The sequence below is a fragment of the Stenella coeruleoalba genome (genome assembly GCF_951394435.1).
Source record: "Stenella coeruleoalba genome assembly, chromosome: 9".
Classification (NCBI taxonomy): Eukaryota; Metazoa; Chordata; class Mammalia; order Artiodactyla; family Delphinidae; genus Stenella; species Stenella coeruleoalba.
The window spans coordinates 1,776,786-1,793,988 of record NC_137155.1 but is presented as its reverse complement, the minus strand read 5'-3'; the positions used below and the strand labels follow the sequence as shown (position 1 = coordinate 1,793,988).

Sequence of the window (17,203 nt, the reverse complement as noted above, 5' to 3'; positions counted from 1 at the left end):
ATTCTAAGAATAAAATTAACAAAGTTAGCAAAGGGCTAACTTAAAAAATTAACTATGGAAAGAAATGACACAAGAACTAAAGAGAAGGATGTACTGTATACCAGGAAGGGGACATTATACATCACAAATACTGTGTCTCAGGGCCTTCCTATTGGGATGGGGCAGAGCTGTTTGTGAAGGCCACCAGCTTTGGGTCAGGACCCTACATTGCTACCCCTGCAAGTCAGAATGAAATATGAGCAGACAGGCCCTCATGGGACAGAAGCTCTCCTTGGTCAGCTCCACTGCAGTATATACAAGCTGGAATGTGCAAAGAGAAACCCTCCATGGGTAAGATAACATCATCTTTAGTCTCAAATCATTCCTACAAAGTTTTGCCAAGAGAGTATCCAGCAAATAATAAAAATGAATAAACACATTAGGAGACCAGTCAACAGGAATAAAATCTATAGATTAGAGACATAATTGCTCCAGATATTGGAATTATCTGACATGAAATTTTTTTGATCTTTTTTTATACTCTGTTACAAGATGATATCAAGTAAAAATAAGGTTATTACCATTAGATTTTATACAAGACTGCAGTTTGGATCTATATGGAGACAGCAAATTCCCCTCTACTTTTCTATCTCTAGTCCTAGACCGTGTTAGGGTGTTTATGGAACATAATCGGCTATAGTTAGGTAACTGTACGTCCATCTTTCCATGTCTTGAGATAGAAATTCTCCAAGACCAGAAAGAAATGAATGTAAACCCAATACATTAGTATAGCCCAAGAAAAAAAATGTCAGTCGTAAACGGGACTGATCAGCCACATCAGCACAGAAACAAAACAGTCACAAAGATAAATATCCAAGGGTGTCACAGTAATTTGAATTTTATAGATAATTCCCCTTGTTCTAAGCCCATGCTCACCATGCAGACTTTTTTGCTTAATGATAAACTATTCAATTGTTTATGCATCATAAAAGTGTCACAGAATTTAAAGGAAATTTGCTCACTATATTAAAGAAGGTAAAAGACAGAAATTGAGAATTTTGGCAGAGAACTAGAAACTATAAAGAAAGAATCAAGTGGAAGTCCTAAAACTGGAGATAGTAATATTCAATATTAAGGTGTCAATGGGGGGAAAAAAGAAGGCAATGGGAAGAAGTAACACAGAGTAGACACATCTGAAGATGGAGTGAATGAGCTGAAGACAGTTCAGAAGAAAATATGCAGAATGAATCATAAAGAGACAAAACATTAAAAACTATGGAGAGTATGTGACAGACGCAAAGGAGCTCAAAAGAAGATTAAACCAGGGGTCTACAGACTCTGCAAAGTGCCAAAGAGTGGACGTTCTGGGCTTTCTGAACTAGACCATCTCCAGCAAACTCACCTCTGCCACTGTAGCATGAAAACAGCCATGCACAACACATGAATAAGTGTGGCTGTCTTCCAATACAACTTTATTTATAGAAACAGGCAGAGGGTCGAATTTGGCCAGTCAGCCACATAGTTGAGTCCTGATCTAACAGAGGGGGAAGGGCGAGCTGTGACGGGGCGAGAGAGAGTCATGGACATATACACACTAACAAACGTAGTAAGGTAGATAGCTAGTGGGAAGCAGCCGCATGGCACAGGGATATTGGCTCGGTGCTTTGTGACAGCCTGGAGGGGTGGGATAGGGAGGGTGGGAGGGAGGGAGACACAAGAGGGAAGAGATATGGGAACATATGTATATGTATAACTGATTCACTTTGTTATAAAGCAGAAACTAACACACCATTGTAAAGTAATTATACCCCAATAAAGATGTTAAAAAAAATAAAATAAAAAAAAAAAGAAATTAAAATGCCAGCAGTCAAGGAGAAAATAATTCATGAGCAGTTTTTTAAAAGGTTATGGCACAGAACTTTCAAAACTTATGAAAGACATCGTGCCACAGATAAAAGAAGCCCTTTAAAAACAAAAGAGGAAAGAAACTCTCCAGAAAGTAGGCATAGAGGGAACTTACCTCAACATAATAAAGGCTATATATGACAAACCCACAGCCAACATCGTTCTCAATGGTGAAAAACTGAAACCATTTCCACTAAGATCAGGAACAAGATAAAGTTGCCCACTCTCACCACTATTATTCAACATAGTTTTGGAAGTTTTAGCCACAGCAATCAGAGAAGAAAAAGAAATAAAAGGAATCCAAATCGGAAAAGAAGAAGTAAAACTGCCACTGTTTGCAGATGACATGATACGATACATAGAGCATCCTAAAGGTACTACCAGAAAACTACTAGAGCTAATCAATGAATTTGGTAAAGTAGCAGGATACAAAATTAATGCACAGAAATCTCTTGAATTCCTATACACTAATGATGAAAAATATGAAAGAGAGATTAAGGAAACACTCCCAATTACCACTGCAACAAAAAAAATAAAATACCTAGGAATAAACCTACCTAAGGGGACAAAAGACGTGTATGCAGAAAACTATAAGACACTGATGAAAGAAATTAAAGATGATACAAACAGATGGAGAGATATACCATGTTCTTGGATTGGAATAATCAACATTGTGAAAATGACTATCATACCCAAAGAAATCTACAGATTTAGTGCAATCCCTACCAAACTACCAATGACATTTTTCACAGAACTAGAACAAAAAGTTTCACAGTTGTATGGAAACACAGAAGACCCTGAATAGCCAAAGCAATCTTGAGAAAGAAAAATGGAGCTGAAGGAATCAGGCTCCCTGAATTCAGACTATACTACAAACCTACAGTAATCAAGACAGTATGGTACTGGCACAAAAACAGAAATATAGATTAATGGAACAGGACAGAAAGCCCAGAGATAAACCCATGCACATATGGTCACCTTATATTTGATAAAGGAGGCAAGAATATACAATGGAGAAAAGACAGCCTCTTCAATAAGTGGTGCTGGTGAAACTGGACAGTTACACATAAAAGAATGAAATTAGAATACTCCCTAACATCATACACAAAAATAAACTCAAGATGGATAAAAGACCTAAATGTATGGCCAGTCACTATAAAACTCATAGAGGAAAACATAGGCAGAACACTCTATGACATAAATCACAGCAATATCCTTTTTGACCCACCTCCTAGAGAAATGGAAATAAAAACAAAAATAAACAAATGGAATCTAATGAAACTTAAAAGCTTTTGCGCAGCAAAGGAAACCATAAACAAGATGAAAAGACAACCCATAGAATGGGAGAAAATATTTGCAAATGAAGCAACTGACAAAGGATTAATCTCCAAAATATACAAGCAGCTCATGCAGCTCAATATCAAAACAACAAACAACCCAATCCAAAAATGGGCACAAGACCTAAATAGACATTTCTCCAAAGAAGACATACAGATTGCCAACAAACGCATGAAAGGATGCTCAACATCACTAATCATTAGAGAAATGCAAATCAAAACTACAATGAGGTATCATCTCACAGAGGTCGGAATGGCCATCATCAAAAAATCTACAAACAATAAATGCTGGAGAGGGTGTGGAGAAAAGGGAACCTTCTTGCACTGTTGGTGGGAATGTAAATTGGTACAGTGACTGTGGAGAACAGTATGGAGGTTCCTTAAAAAATGAAAAATAGAACTACCATACCACCCAGCAATCCCACTACTGGGCATATACCCTGAAAATAGCATAATTCAAAAAGAATCATGTACCACAATGTTCACTGCAGCACTATTTACAATAGCCAGGACATGGAAGCAACCTAAGTGTCCATCAACAGAGGAATGAATAAAGAAGATGTGGCACATATATACAATGGAATATTACTCAGCCATAAAAAGAAATGAAATTGAGTTTTTTGTAGTGAGGTGGACGGACATAGAGTCTGTCATAAAGAGTGAAATAAGTCAGAAAGAGAAAAACAAATACCGTATGCTAACACATATATATGGAATCTAAAAAAAAAAAAAGTTCTGAAGAACCTAGGGGCAGGACAGGAATAAAGACGCAGACATAGAGGATGGACTTGAGGACACGGGGAGGGGGAACGGTAAGCTGGGCCCAAGGGAGAGAGTGGCATGGACATATATACACTACCAAATGTAAAATAGATAGCTAGTGGGAAGCAGCTGCATAGCACAGGGAGATCAGCTTGGTGCTTTGTGACCACCTAGAAGGGTGGGATAGAGAGGGTGGAAGGGAGATGCAAGAGGGAGGGGATATGGGGATATAGGTATATGTATAGCTGATTCACTTTGTTATACAGCAGAAACTAACACAACAATGTAAATCAATTATACTCCAATAAAGATGTTAAAAACATTAGTAAACAGCTTGGAATATCATTATAAAACCGCCGAGAAACAAACAAACAAATGAAAAAATAATGAAATACAAAATCTTTATATAAAGCAGAGAAAAATAGAGCAAAAAGCAGCCTGAGTGTAAAGTTGAACACTGGAAATCAAGAACAATGAAAAAAATCTTCAGAGTTTTGAAAGAAAATGACAGTTAAAATAGAGGATACACTGAGGAACCATGATTTTAAAATTCTTTACGTAAATTCAAGAAGACTTTTTGAGGTTTCACATATATGTGAGATCATGCAGTATTTGTGAAAGACCATTTCAAATGAGCATGTAGTGTGGAAATTCATTACCACCAGGCCCTTACTTACAGGCAATCTTCAAGCAGAAAAATTAGTTTCCCAGAAGGAGCTCAGATTGGCAGACATTCAAAAGAACAGCAAAATCATAAATATGTGAGTTAATGTAAATGATCATTGTCTGAAGAAAATGACAATATTAATGTATTGCTGTACATGCAACAAAGTTGGAGGCATCATGTTTCCTGATTTCAACCTTTATTACAAAGTTATAGTAATCAAAACATACTGGTATTGGCATAAAGAGTGACATATGTACCAATGGAACAGATTGAAGAGCCCAGAAATAAACCCACACATATATGCTTAACTTATCTTCCACAAAGGCATGAGAATATGCAGTGAAGAAAGGATAATCTCTCCAATAAATGGTGTTGGAAAAACTGGAATTACACATGCAAATGGATAAAACTTGACCAATGCCTTAAGGTAAAACCTGACTTGAAGGTAAAACCTGAAACCGTAAAACTCCTATAAGAAAACTTAGGTAAAAAGTTCCTTGACAGTGATCTTGGCAATGAGTTGTTGGATGTAACACCAAAAGCACCAGGGGAAAAAAAGCAAGAATAAATACTGAGACTAAATCAAATTGAAAAACTTCTACACAATAAAGGAAACAACAAAATGAAAACACAACCTACAGGATGGAAGAAAATGCTTGCAAACCATATTTCCAATAGGGGCTTAATATCCAAAATATGTAAGGAACTTATACAACTCTGCAGCAAAAACAGATGACCCAATTTTAAAAACTGGCAGGGGACCTGAACACTTTATTAAAGAAGGAATACAAATGGTCAAGAAGTACATGAAAAGATGCTGAACATCACTAATCATCATCAAATCGTGGAAATCCACGATGAGATATCATGTCACATCTGATAGGATAGCTATTCTTAAAAAAAAAAAAAAAAAGTTAAGTGTTGACAAAGGTGTGGAAAAATAAAGGGAACCCTGTGCACTGTTGGTGGGAATGTAAATTGATACAGCTGCTAGGGAGAACAGTATAGAGGTTCCTCAAAAAAATTAAAATAGTACTGTCATATAATCCAGTAATCCCACTTCTGGGTACATATCCAAAGGAAATAAAATCACTATCTCAAGAAATACCTGCACTCTCATGTTCACTGTGTCATTATTCACAATATCCAACGTAAGAATCAACCTAAGTGGTTACTGATGGATGAATGGATAAAGAAAATGTGGTATATATACAATGGAATACTACTTAGCCTTAAAATAAAAGGAAATCCTGCCATCTACAACAGCATGGGTATAACGAGATGATACTATGCTAAGTCAAATAAGCCAGACACAGACAAATACAGCACGATCTCATATGTGAAATTTGAATAAGTAGAACTCGTCGAAGCAAAGAGCAGAACTTTGGTTCTGCTAGAGGGGATGGGAAATGGGGAAGTGTTGGTCAAAGGGTACAAACTCCCAGTTATAAGATATATAAGTTCTGGGGATCTAATGTAGAGCATGATGACTATAGTTAAAGCACTGCATATTTGTGATGTATCTTAAGTGTTCTCACACACACACAAAAAACAACAAGGTGACCGTGTGAGGTGATGGAAAACTTGAGCTAATGGAGGGGGAAGACAATAAAAGACCCTCAGACAGCCAAAAGAAATCAAGAAAGGAGAAGAAAATCTACTCCAAATGATATAGGATACAGGATGCTGACCCCCGTGACATAGGAATACACATCCTTTAACCGCACTCACAAAACTCAGAGCACATTCCAGGGGAGGGGAAGCAGATGGGGCAGGCACAAGTGCCCACCAATGGTGGCGGGAAATGTTGGAGGCGCCTTTGGAGACCAGCACCTGTTTCAAAAGAATACTAATAAAGGCTTCCAAAAAGCAGCCGATACCTGAAAGTGACAGTGACTCTCCAGGGTATAAGTTAGGACCAGATATGAGGTTCTCTCTGTTCTCCCTCCCTGATGGATAAATCACAGCAACTACAGACCAGAATTGGTCCATCCATGAGTCTGGATTTTGTTCATGGTAAGGCCTAACAGAGGAAGGCAAAGGATGAGTGGATGAACACGTGACTTGGGGAATATCTCTGAGCACCAACTGTGTGCCAGGAAAGCGCCACGTCCTTCTTCCCAATGTATTTTCTCATTGGATTTTCACACCACAGTGATGGATGCTGGCAGCAACATCTTTCCTCCCGCTTCCTTCTGGCATCATCTCTCATTCTGGCAGAGTCTGACATTCAAATAGAAAGTTCTTCAACTCCAGGGTGTCCTAAGGAATAAATGTGGTTAAATGCATTTGAACCCGCCAAACCTGTCAGAAGGAATTGGGCAAAACCACCGTGAAATGGGCACATCAAAAGCATCTCACTGATAAATTCAGACTTTGTGTTTTAAGTTGACTTGGCAGGTTGTGTCATATTCCTTAGACATGAAGGCTGAGCAAATAACGGAACTCTACCACTGTAATTAAGAGAATCGTTTTCAAGATGATTAAGCCATATTTACGCATACCAATGAAGCCGTGTTGACAGGTAATGATTGAATACAGAAACATGCTGTGAGAAGGGAGGAAGAAGGGGGATCTGAAAATGGGATAAAATGTCAAGGCTTCTGAAAAGGAAATTCTTATCCTGACCCCGCCCTGAAGCTGCTCTTTGTTAATGCTCATATACTTTCTCCAAATAGGTTATTTAGTTGAAGTTCTAAGTTAAATATGAATTAGGTAAAAAGCACATCCCTGAATACACCTTGAGAATTACTTTATATATAGATATGTTTGTGGTCTTAGAAGAGCTTTTACACACGTTTGATTATTTTTAGAACTCTGTGAAGCAGGCGCCATGGTCCCATTTTACAGATGTGGAAACTGAGGCTCATGGCTCTTAAGTGACTCGTCAGAGGTGTCAACCACAGGTGGCAAGGAGAAAAATCAAAATCTGCACTTTTAAGTGAAAATCATATGTATTTTCCATTGCATCAACCATAACTGCTCCCCATATGGAAAAGTGCTTCTCCCCCCATATTTTCTAATCTTCTTGGACAGTGCATCTTAGTGTCCTTCCACATAGACACGACTTAGTCAACCACTGATCCTGGAGTCCAGGTCCTCACCGATTACTCACACTCCTGAGACAGCTTCCGTATAAATCGTGGCCTACAAAGTGGATTATTTCCTTAGAATGAACTTCTAGAAGTAGAATCCAGATCACACATTCTAAACGTTTCTAATACTTTACGTACATTGTCAAGTGGTGTATGATTTCACATTCTCGGTGCAGAGGGTGATGCCTGAGCTCACACAACGCTGGTGCCTCTGCTCCTTCGTGCAGCTATTTGTAGAAAATGCCAAGCTGAAAACTCCGGGCGTGGTTCCTGTCCTGGTGGGTTAGGGTTAGGGTTAGGGTGACACACACTATGGACACCGACGAAAGCAAGAACTACAGTCTGGGTGTTCTGACCTGGGCCGGGCAGGGGTCCAGGCACTAAATACATATAAGTGATGCCACCCTCATCCTGTCCCGTCAGATGCACACGATTCCCTCACTGTGCAGAAGAGGAGGTGGGTACAGGGGTAACGTGGCGACCCTGGGCCCCAGAGCTAAGAAGGAAGGGGGCGTGTTCCCTGCATTCGGAGTCTCCTTCGATTAATGGAATAATCGCTCAGATGGATGTCCCACCCCAGGGCACTCCCCAGGGACACGGCTTTCCTAGACTGTCTCTAGCTCAGCGCAGGGGCCCCACGTGGTGAGTGGGTTGGATCCAAACACTTGTATTGTACCTTTCCCTGTTATTTAAGTTCATCAAAAACTTTTCTTGTGCTTCCCTGGTATCGCAGTGGTTGAGAATCTGCCTGCTAATGCAGGGGACACGGGTTCGAGCCCTGGTCTGAGAGGATCCCACATGCCGCAGAGCAACTAGGCTCGTGAGCCACAACTACTGAGCCTGCGCGTCTAGAGCCTGCGCTCCGCAACGGGAAAGGCTGCGATAGTGAGAGGCCCGCGCACCGCGATGAAGAGTGTCCCCCGCTTACCACAACTAGAGAAAGCCCTTGCACAGAAACAAAGACCCAATACAGCAAAATTAATTAATTAATTAATAAACTCCTACCCCCAACATCTTCTTTAAAAAAAAAAACAAAACCCTTCTCTTTTCATAGAAACAATATCATAAATAGTTTCTAGCCTTGTCTCCAAAACTTCTTTTACCCATCTGAAATGACATTAGAATAATAAAATCATTTCAACCACATCTTTGCACAATTTAAAGCTCATTTCCATAGGAAATGGGAATTCCAGGAATCTGCCTCCCTCCTACAAAGAGGGGCGGGTGCAGGGCAGGAATCCTCAGCAGAGGTCAGGCTGGAGAAGGATGGCTCACTCTCGTCATCCCATGTTGCTTAGAAGGAAGGCGGCCTGGCCCAGGGCTGCCAGTGGGGTCGCTGCATGTGTACAGTGAATTTATAAATCCCAGAAAAGAGACAGAAGACCATAAATGCCCTCAATCCTCCCACCCAGACCTAGCAACTCTATCAGCTTCTGATTGTTTTACGTGTATGTGTGGGTGTGTGCAGTTATTTGATTTTGCTCTTTCCAAACTTCGGCTACAACACCCAGGGTGAGGGTCTCTTCTGCCCATGAACTCCAATCCCATTCATTGCCCTTCCCCAGAGAAAACCTGTATCAATCTATGCTGTGTGTGCTCTGGCTCTATCAACAAAACTACACACACACACACACACACACACACACACACACACACACACTCCAATCACAATAGTGCATTGATTTTAATCTGTTGGATTTTTACATTTAAACAAGCATATTGTAATATATAATACTATCAGAACTTGCTTTTTAAATTTTTACATGGTTATATGTTTGACATTTCTCCATGTTGACATCAATTCGAATTCTGTAACGTGGTACATTATAGGAAAGAATGGACCATAATGAACGTATCCATTCTTCTACTGATGGCCACTGTGTAGACGGTTTCCATTTTCTGCGTTGTTCAAAACAATGATGTAACAAGTATGCTTGTTCACGTCTCCTTGTACAAAATCCATGAGGGCCTCTCTCCGTGTAGCCAGAATCAGAAACGCACGATCATCGCACATTGCCTTGCTATACACATTCACAATTTTAAAATATTCTGCCGAACGTCTTCCCAAAGCAGCTCTTCTGCTTCACGCTCGCCCCAGCTGTCTGCAGCATCATTCCCCCACCCCGAGCCAAGTGGTTACTCTCATTCTTCGAAATAATGGGTGAGAATTAGCTTTCATCTGTATTGTTTTGCAGTTCCCAAAAAACTACTCAGGTTGAACACCGTTCCATATAATTCTGGTCTCAATATCTCCATTCTGCTCCTGCCCTTTTCCCAAATATTTCTTCTTACTAATTTAGGGTTTAATTCATTTTGGGTACCAAATCCTTATCTTCATGGAATTTTTGTATTTTATTACAGAAAAATATTACATATATTTTTTATCTTGATTGAGAAAAATTCCACCACCCCTTATGCTACAGATTCTCATAGACTGAATGACTATTTTTCACATGTGGAGTCCTAAACCACCTGGGATTGGTGTTTTCATACAGGATGAGACTCTCTGAGCACCAGGGATCAGATCGCTGCCGGCAGCAGCCCTTATGGGCCTTTCTTCCTCTGGGTTCCAGCAGGGACCCCGGGTTGGGATGGGCTGAGCTAGGAAGTCTCTATACTGCAATATCCCCACTCCTGGCTCTTAAAAATCACCATTTTGTAAATCTTTTTCTTTTGGGATGTTCCTGCGAATCTTTCCTTCCTGCAGATGCTTTTCTGGCTGAGGTACCTCTTCTCTACATCTTTCAGCTGTAATCTGAGGGGATCACACGGTCTTGGTTCTTTTAAATGTAAAAATGCCTTCACTTCGGTCTTATTCTCAAAAGAGAGTTTTAATCACTAACGAATTTTAGTTTACAATTCTTTCCTCACCGCACTTTCAAAAATTTAAAATGTGTGTTGCCTGTTCACGTCCATTACTGTTGAGGGCAAGATGATGTCACTCGATGGTTGGTGTTTTATAGGGACCTGCACTTTCTCTCTGGGGCTTTTCAGGAATTTCTTCTGCTGCAGCATCGCTGGGATGCAGCTGGGTGTCCTAACCGGACACGTGGTGGCCCCTGTGAAGTGAAGACCTCCCATCTGTAAGCACTTCTCAAAACTCCTTCATCAGTTGCCCCTCTGCCTCAGCCCACCCCTCCCCCTTCACTAAGGGAGGCACTTGTCACTGGGCAATTGGAGTTTTACTTTCAATGACCATATATTTCACTTGTAGCCTTTTTTTTTTTTTACTTCTTTCTATATCTCAACTACCTTTTCTGTTTCATAGTCTGCTGTTCTTTAGACATGTGTTATTCTTTCATTAGTTTTAGTTTTGTTTAATTAATTTCTCCTACACATTGTCTTATTCTTTCTTGTCTCCTTCTTTCCTCCCTCCTTTTCCCCCTCTCTCTCTGTCTCTGTCTATGTATATATGTACGTATATGTGTGTTTGGGGGTGTAATTTCCCTTAAGCCTGATTATAAAATGCATTCTACTTTCTGTGGTCTGTACTTTTTTGGAAGAAACCATTGATTTGTTTCCATTTTTCCCCCTTACCTAATCTAAATCCCCTGCCTCGCATTTGCAGAAACCAACTTATCACCCTAATGTGTTTCCTTCCATAACCGTCCATTCTCACATCATATAGGAACAAAATGAATAAAAACATATAGAGGGTTTTTTTTGTTTTGGTTTGGTTTTGTCCATGCCGCACGGCATGCAGGATCTTATTTCTCCTACCAGAGATCAAACCTGTGCCCCCTGCAGTGGAAGCACTAACCACTGGAACACCAGGGAAGTCCCTAGAGGTTTCAGTTTTGTTTTGTGCAATGCCTCTCTTAGGAAAAACAATGTTTCTCTCTCTCATTTTTCTACCTAAAATCACATCATGGAAACTCCACCAAGTAACTCATCTATCACTGTCATCTCTTTTAATCACTCTATATTAGCTCATGAAGGTATGCACCATATTTCTTTCAGTCTTTCCATTACAGGTGAGCATTCACCATAATTCCTTATTTTCTCTGATTACAAGCAATGCCATAATAATAATAATAATAATAATAATAATAATAATAATAATCCCACGGCACAGACCTCCACATGCTGGAGTTTTCACTGCATGGTGGTCCCAGGGGTTGAACTGTTGGGTTGAAAGGTACGAAGTTTCAGTTCTAGGCAACCACACTCTCCTATTTACCCTGAAGGCAGTAAGAAGTCTCATTAAGGTACCAGCAATAGATACCACCACTCACTTTTATTTTTACTACTCTTTTACTTATGTATTTGGTTGTGCGAGGCCTTAGTTGCAGCAGGTGGGCTCCTTAGTTGTGGCTCACGGGCTCCTTAGTTGTGGCATGTGAACTCTTGGTTACAACATGCATGCGGGATCTAGTTCCCTGACCAGGGATCAAACCCAGGCCCCCTGCATTGGGAGTACAGAGTCTTAACCATTGCGCCACCAGAGAAGTCCTACTACTCAAATCTTGCTATAAATTGATATTGTATTTCCTGATCACTTTATTTTAAAAATACTTTTTTCATGTCCATTTTGGAATGTTCCATTCTCTCGACATCCTTAGGGGCAAATCTCCAATTTGTTGGTTCTGTAGTTTATTTTTCACGGCTTTGTATTTTTTTAGTAGGTTTTATCATTTTTGATAAAAATTCATATTAAAAAGGAGTTTTCTTCTAAAAAAGCCCAACTTATATCTTGGAGCAGTTTCATGGTCACTTTGCCCTCGTACTAGGGAGTTCACCTGTTATTAATCAGTTTTTTGATAGTTTCTTGAATTAAGTTTCCCCCATAAAGGTCATTATGAAAAGAAGTTGTTCTAACTTCCTGCCTTAAGGGTGACTCTTACCCAATCATGACTTATTATGCATAATGCATTTTCACCAGTCTACACTGATGGGGGGAAATTTTCTGTTATTTACTCATAGTACTGTCATGGTTTCCCAGCTCTTGTTCTGAAAGGGGAAGCTACTCTGACCTTCTAGATGCACATGGGAGCTGCAGCCTCAGCTCACCTGTGCAGGTGTGAAAATCTCAACCCTTAAGACACGCCCTATCCTTTAGTACTTAAGTAACTGTCACCACTATCATTTACTCATCTTTTACAATTTTTAGTTTTCTCTATAGTAGAATATACAAATGTTACAGGTTCATGAATATTTACACATGTACATACTTGTGAAGCTACCACCCTGGTCATCATATGCAAGGTTTTCTATGTCCCCCAAAAGTTCCCTAATGCCCCTCACTGCTATGGCACTATCCTCTATTCTCTCACCATCCGTTAGTTATCTTGTTCTTGAACTTCAAATAAATAGAATCATAGATTACGTACTCTTTTGTTAAGGCTCCTTTTATTCAGCATACTATTTTTGAGACTCAACCCCTGTCTTGCGTATAAGAAGTAGTTGATTCCTTTTGATAGCTGAGTGGTTCTCTACTGTGTGAATGTGCGAGTTTTTAACCCATTCTCCTCTTGATGGGCGCTGAGGCTATTTCCAGTTTGGGGCTATTCTGACTAAAGCAGACGTGTACACTTTTATGAACATCTTTTGGTGACACGTGCACTGTTTCTCTTGGGTGTGTATCTAGGAGGAGAACTGTGTGCATGGGGAGGCATGGGGTTAAGTTTGCCCCGTCAGGTTAGGAGAGCGCCAGCTGCTTTTCTACACTAATCAAAACAGTATGGTATTGGCACAAAAATGGACACATGGATCAGTGGAACAAAACAGAGAGCCCAGATATAAACCCACACACCTACGGTCAACTAATCTTTGACAAAGGAGGCAAGAATATACAGTAGAGAAAAGACAGTCTCTACAGCAAGTGGTGCTGGGAAAAATGGACAGCTACATGTAAATCAATGAAATTAGAACATTTCCTCACACCATACACAAAAATAAACTCAAAATACATTAAAAACTTAAACAGGAGACATGACACCATAAAACTCCTAGAAAAGAACATAGGCCAAACATTCTCTGACATAAATCATACCAATGTTTTCTTAGTCAGTCTCCGAAGGCAATAGAAATAAAAGCAAAAATAAACAAATGGGACCTAGTCAAACTTACAAGCTTTTGCACAGCAAAGGAAACCATAAACAAAACGAAAACACGACCTACCGACTGGGAGAAAATATTTGCAAATGATACAACTGACAAGGTCTTAATCTCTAATAAATACAAACAGCTCATACAGCTTATCAACAGCAACAAAAAAGAACCCAATCAAAATATGTGTCTAAATAGACATTTCTTGAAAGTAGACATACGTATGGCCAACAGGCACATGAAAAGATGCTCAAATCACTAATTACTAGCGAAATGCAATCCAAAACTACAATGAAGTACCACATCACACCAGTCAGAATGGCCATCGTCAAAGAGTCTACAAATAAATGCTGGAGAGGGTGTGCAGAAAAGGCAACCCTCCCACATTCTTTGTGGGAATGTAAACTGGTGCAGCCACTACAGAAAACAGTATGGAGGTTCCTCAAAAAGCTAAAATAAAGCTTCCATATGATCCAGCAATCCCACTCCTGGGCATATATCCAGACGAAACTCTAATCCAAAAAGATACATGCACCCCAATGTTCACTGCAGTACTATTTACAATAGCCGAGACATGGAAGCAACCTAAATGTCCATTGACAGATGAATGGATAAAGAAGTGGTATGTATATATACAATGGAATATTACTCAGCCATTAAAAAGAATAAAATGCCATTTGCAGCAACATGGATGGACCTAGAGATTATCTTGCTAAGTGAAGTAAGTCAGACAGAAAGAGAAATATCATATGATATCACTCATATGTGGAATCTAAAATATGACACAAATGAACCGGAAACAGACTCACAGACACAGAGATCAAACTCATGGTGCCAAAGGGGAGGGGACAGGAGGGAGGGAAGGATTGGGAGTTTGGGATTAGCAGATGCAAACTATTATATAGAGAATGGATAAAAACAAGGTCCTACTGTATAGCATAGGCACCTATATTCAATATCCTATGATAAACCATTATGGAAAAGAATATGAAAAAGAATAGATATACATATGTATAACTGAATCACTTTGCTATACAGTAGAAATTAACATAACAATGTAAATCAACTATATTTAAATTTAAAAAATTTTAAAAGTAGAGAGAGAGCACTCCAGCCGCTTTACATCCTTGCTATCACTTTCTATCAGCAGGCTTCTTAATTTTAACCATTGTGGGGAAGAACATATCCTTTTTAAAGACTATCTTTTATTTTAACTCCTTTGACCAAAAGATATCAAAATAAGGATTTAAAATTTTGCAAAAGGATCGATATAAAAATCTAACCTATTTAAAACTTAGAAATAACCACAACACAGAGATTGTAGCACCTAATTTATAGTATCTGAGACCATTCTCTTTTCCTATCTGGAATTTTCCTACCCTAGTGTAGGCCTTAATTTTCAAAATCTTTCACCTATCTGGAATACTTTCTCCCGCCTTCTCTACCCGGACAGGTGAACATAGCCTTTCAGACCCCTCGACCATGCCTCCCTGAGGCCCTTGGTGGCATAAGTCCTCCATCCACTGTGTTATTCACAAATGCTTAATTTACAGCGATTATAACGTGGAATTATGGTCAATGTCGCCTCTTTTCCTAAACTTCTAGATTACACCCACAACTTACTGCAGCATTTCAGCACCTAGCATTCCATGAATGAAATATGAATGAAATATGAATGAAAGAGTAAAGGATCCCTCACTTGTAGGGTTTTCAAAAATTCCTTGTCATTCAGAAAGATAAACAACTGACATTTTCCTAATTTGTAGCTTATTCTTCTGGAAATTATATTCCTGAAAACCCTACATAAATTCGAGACAAGAAAACTTCCTTCCATATAACGCCTTTCTCTACCTCCCTACGTGAGATTATTTAAATGATGCATGTAAACGCTTAGAAAAATTGCTCATAGGTGTACGGTCATCCACGTGTGGCAACGTGTGTAGGCATTTTCTCTACTAGGTGATTCTGATGTTTTATAAAATATAAACATAAGCTACTTATAAACACAAGTAGACACAGTGGCCCTGAATTAGAGGCACGTCATCTCACAAACACTAAGAAAGTGTTGGCATCAGCTGATTTGTGATCAAGGAAATAAACCACCAACGGACATTTTGAAATGTATACAAAATTAATTTGGCAAAAGAGGATCAAACCTGGTGTTCACTTTAAAACAGAGAGTACACGTCTCCTACTAATTAAACCTAATCGTTCCCTAAGCTCTAGAGAATCCACGAACGTTACCTCAGAAGATAAGGACACAGTTATTGTAAGGGAAATGGATTATTACCTGAGTCCTTCTCCCCTTTGATGGAGTTTTCCTGACATAAAATCCATGCTGGTGTAGGCAGTAGGCACGTGAATCCACTTGGGCAGGTCTTCTGATCTTCCTGCTTCTGTACACGGGGCTTGGGAGCATCCCCATGGCCTCAAGTTCATGGTTGATTGATAGGTGTACCTTAGGACCAGTCTCCTACGTCCTCAGCCCAGAGCTCAGAGGAGCCAGAGCTCAGAGAAGCGAGTGCCTCAGGCTATCTGTCGCTCGGGCACAGCCCAGGCCTCTGTGAGCCTTTAGCTGTCCATCGATTCATTTATTTTTTTTAAATTTAGTTTATTGAAGTAGAGTGGATTTTCAATGTTGTGTTACTTTCTGCTGTACAGCAAAGTGATTCAGTTATACATATATGTATGTTCTTTTTCATATTCTTTTCCATGATGGTTTATCACAGAATATTGAATAGCGTTCCCCATGCTTTACATTCATTTATTTTTAACAAACGAGTAGTAAGTGTCAGTACGTGAGGTGTGCTTTATTTAGTGTGGTGCATCTTTTCCTGACACTTTTCTTAAACCAGGCTGTGCTCCCCCAACCCCTCCTGTCTCTGCTGAGCAGCAAATTTTGACACAAAAAAAGTTAATGAGAACTCAGCCTGTCTCATTTTCTCCTAATTCTTCCTTTCCAGCAATCTCCAGGAGTGAAAATTCTTTAAATATGTATTTCAGTGATATCTTGGTCAATATAATTTCCCTGTGGAATTGTTAAAGGATGTGGGACAAGTAAGGCTCAATCTCTTCACAGGAAGTCGCTAAAATGAAAAAGCTTTCTTCCCACGCTCTTCTGTATCCATTGGACCCTAGAGAGATGCTCCAGGATATTTGCGGGACCACTGCGTACTGCCATTTAAATTTCATGAGCTATCTGTCTCCCCTGTGTTATAAGGATAATGATGTCTCCGTTCTGGATGATCCTTGCTCTGGGCTAAAGGCTCACTCGGGGTCTCTTACCAAGAGGAGGATTTCTGGATTTCTCTGTCCTCAGGGGGAAGGGGCTATGCCTCCCTGGCCCCTGTCCACTGGAACCACCCAAGGCTTGTTCCTGCCTCAGGATGTCCAAGTTGAAAGGAAGCAAA

The 17,203-nt window shown here is 39.8% G+C and overlaps 1 protein-coding gene across 2 annotated transcripts in view; it reads right to left on the bottom strand.

The window, feature by feature from the left end:
• The window catches only part of VWC2 (von Willebrand factor C domain containing 2), a 115,306-nt gene that overhangs the window by 25,917 nt on the left and 72,186 nt on the right, over nt 1–17,203 (bottom strand). Inside the window, exon 3 of one of the 2 annotated variants that reach the window (XM_079931895.1) lies at nt 6,833–6,912. The exons of the other annotated variant lie outside the window; for it this stretch is intronic. Coding sequence (XP_079788021.1) covers nt 6,881–6,912 — 32 coding nt within the window. The 3' untranslated portion in view covers nt 6,833–6,880. Of the gene's footprint in view, nt 1–6,832; nt 6,913–17,203 lie in introns of those variants that run through there. 2 annotated transcript variants of the gene reach the window in all.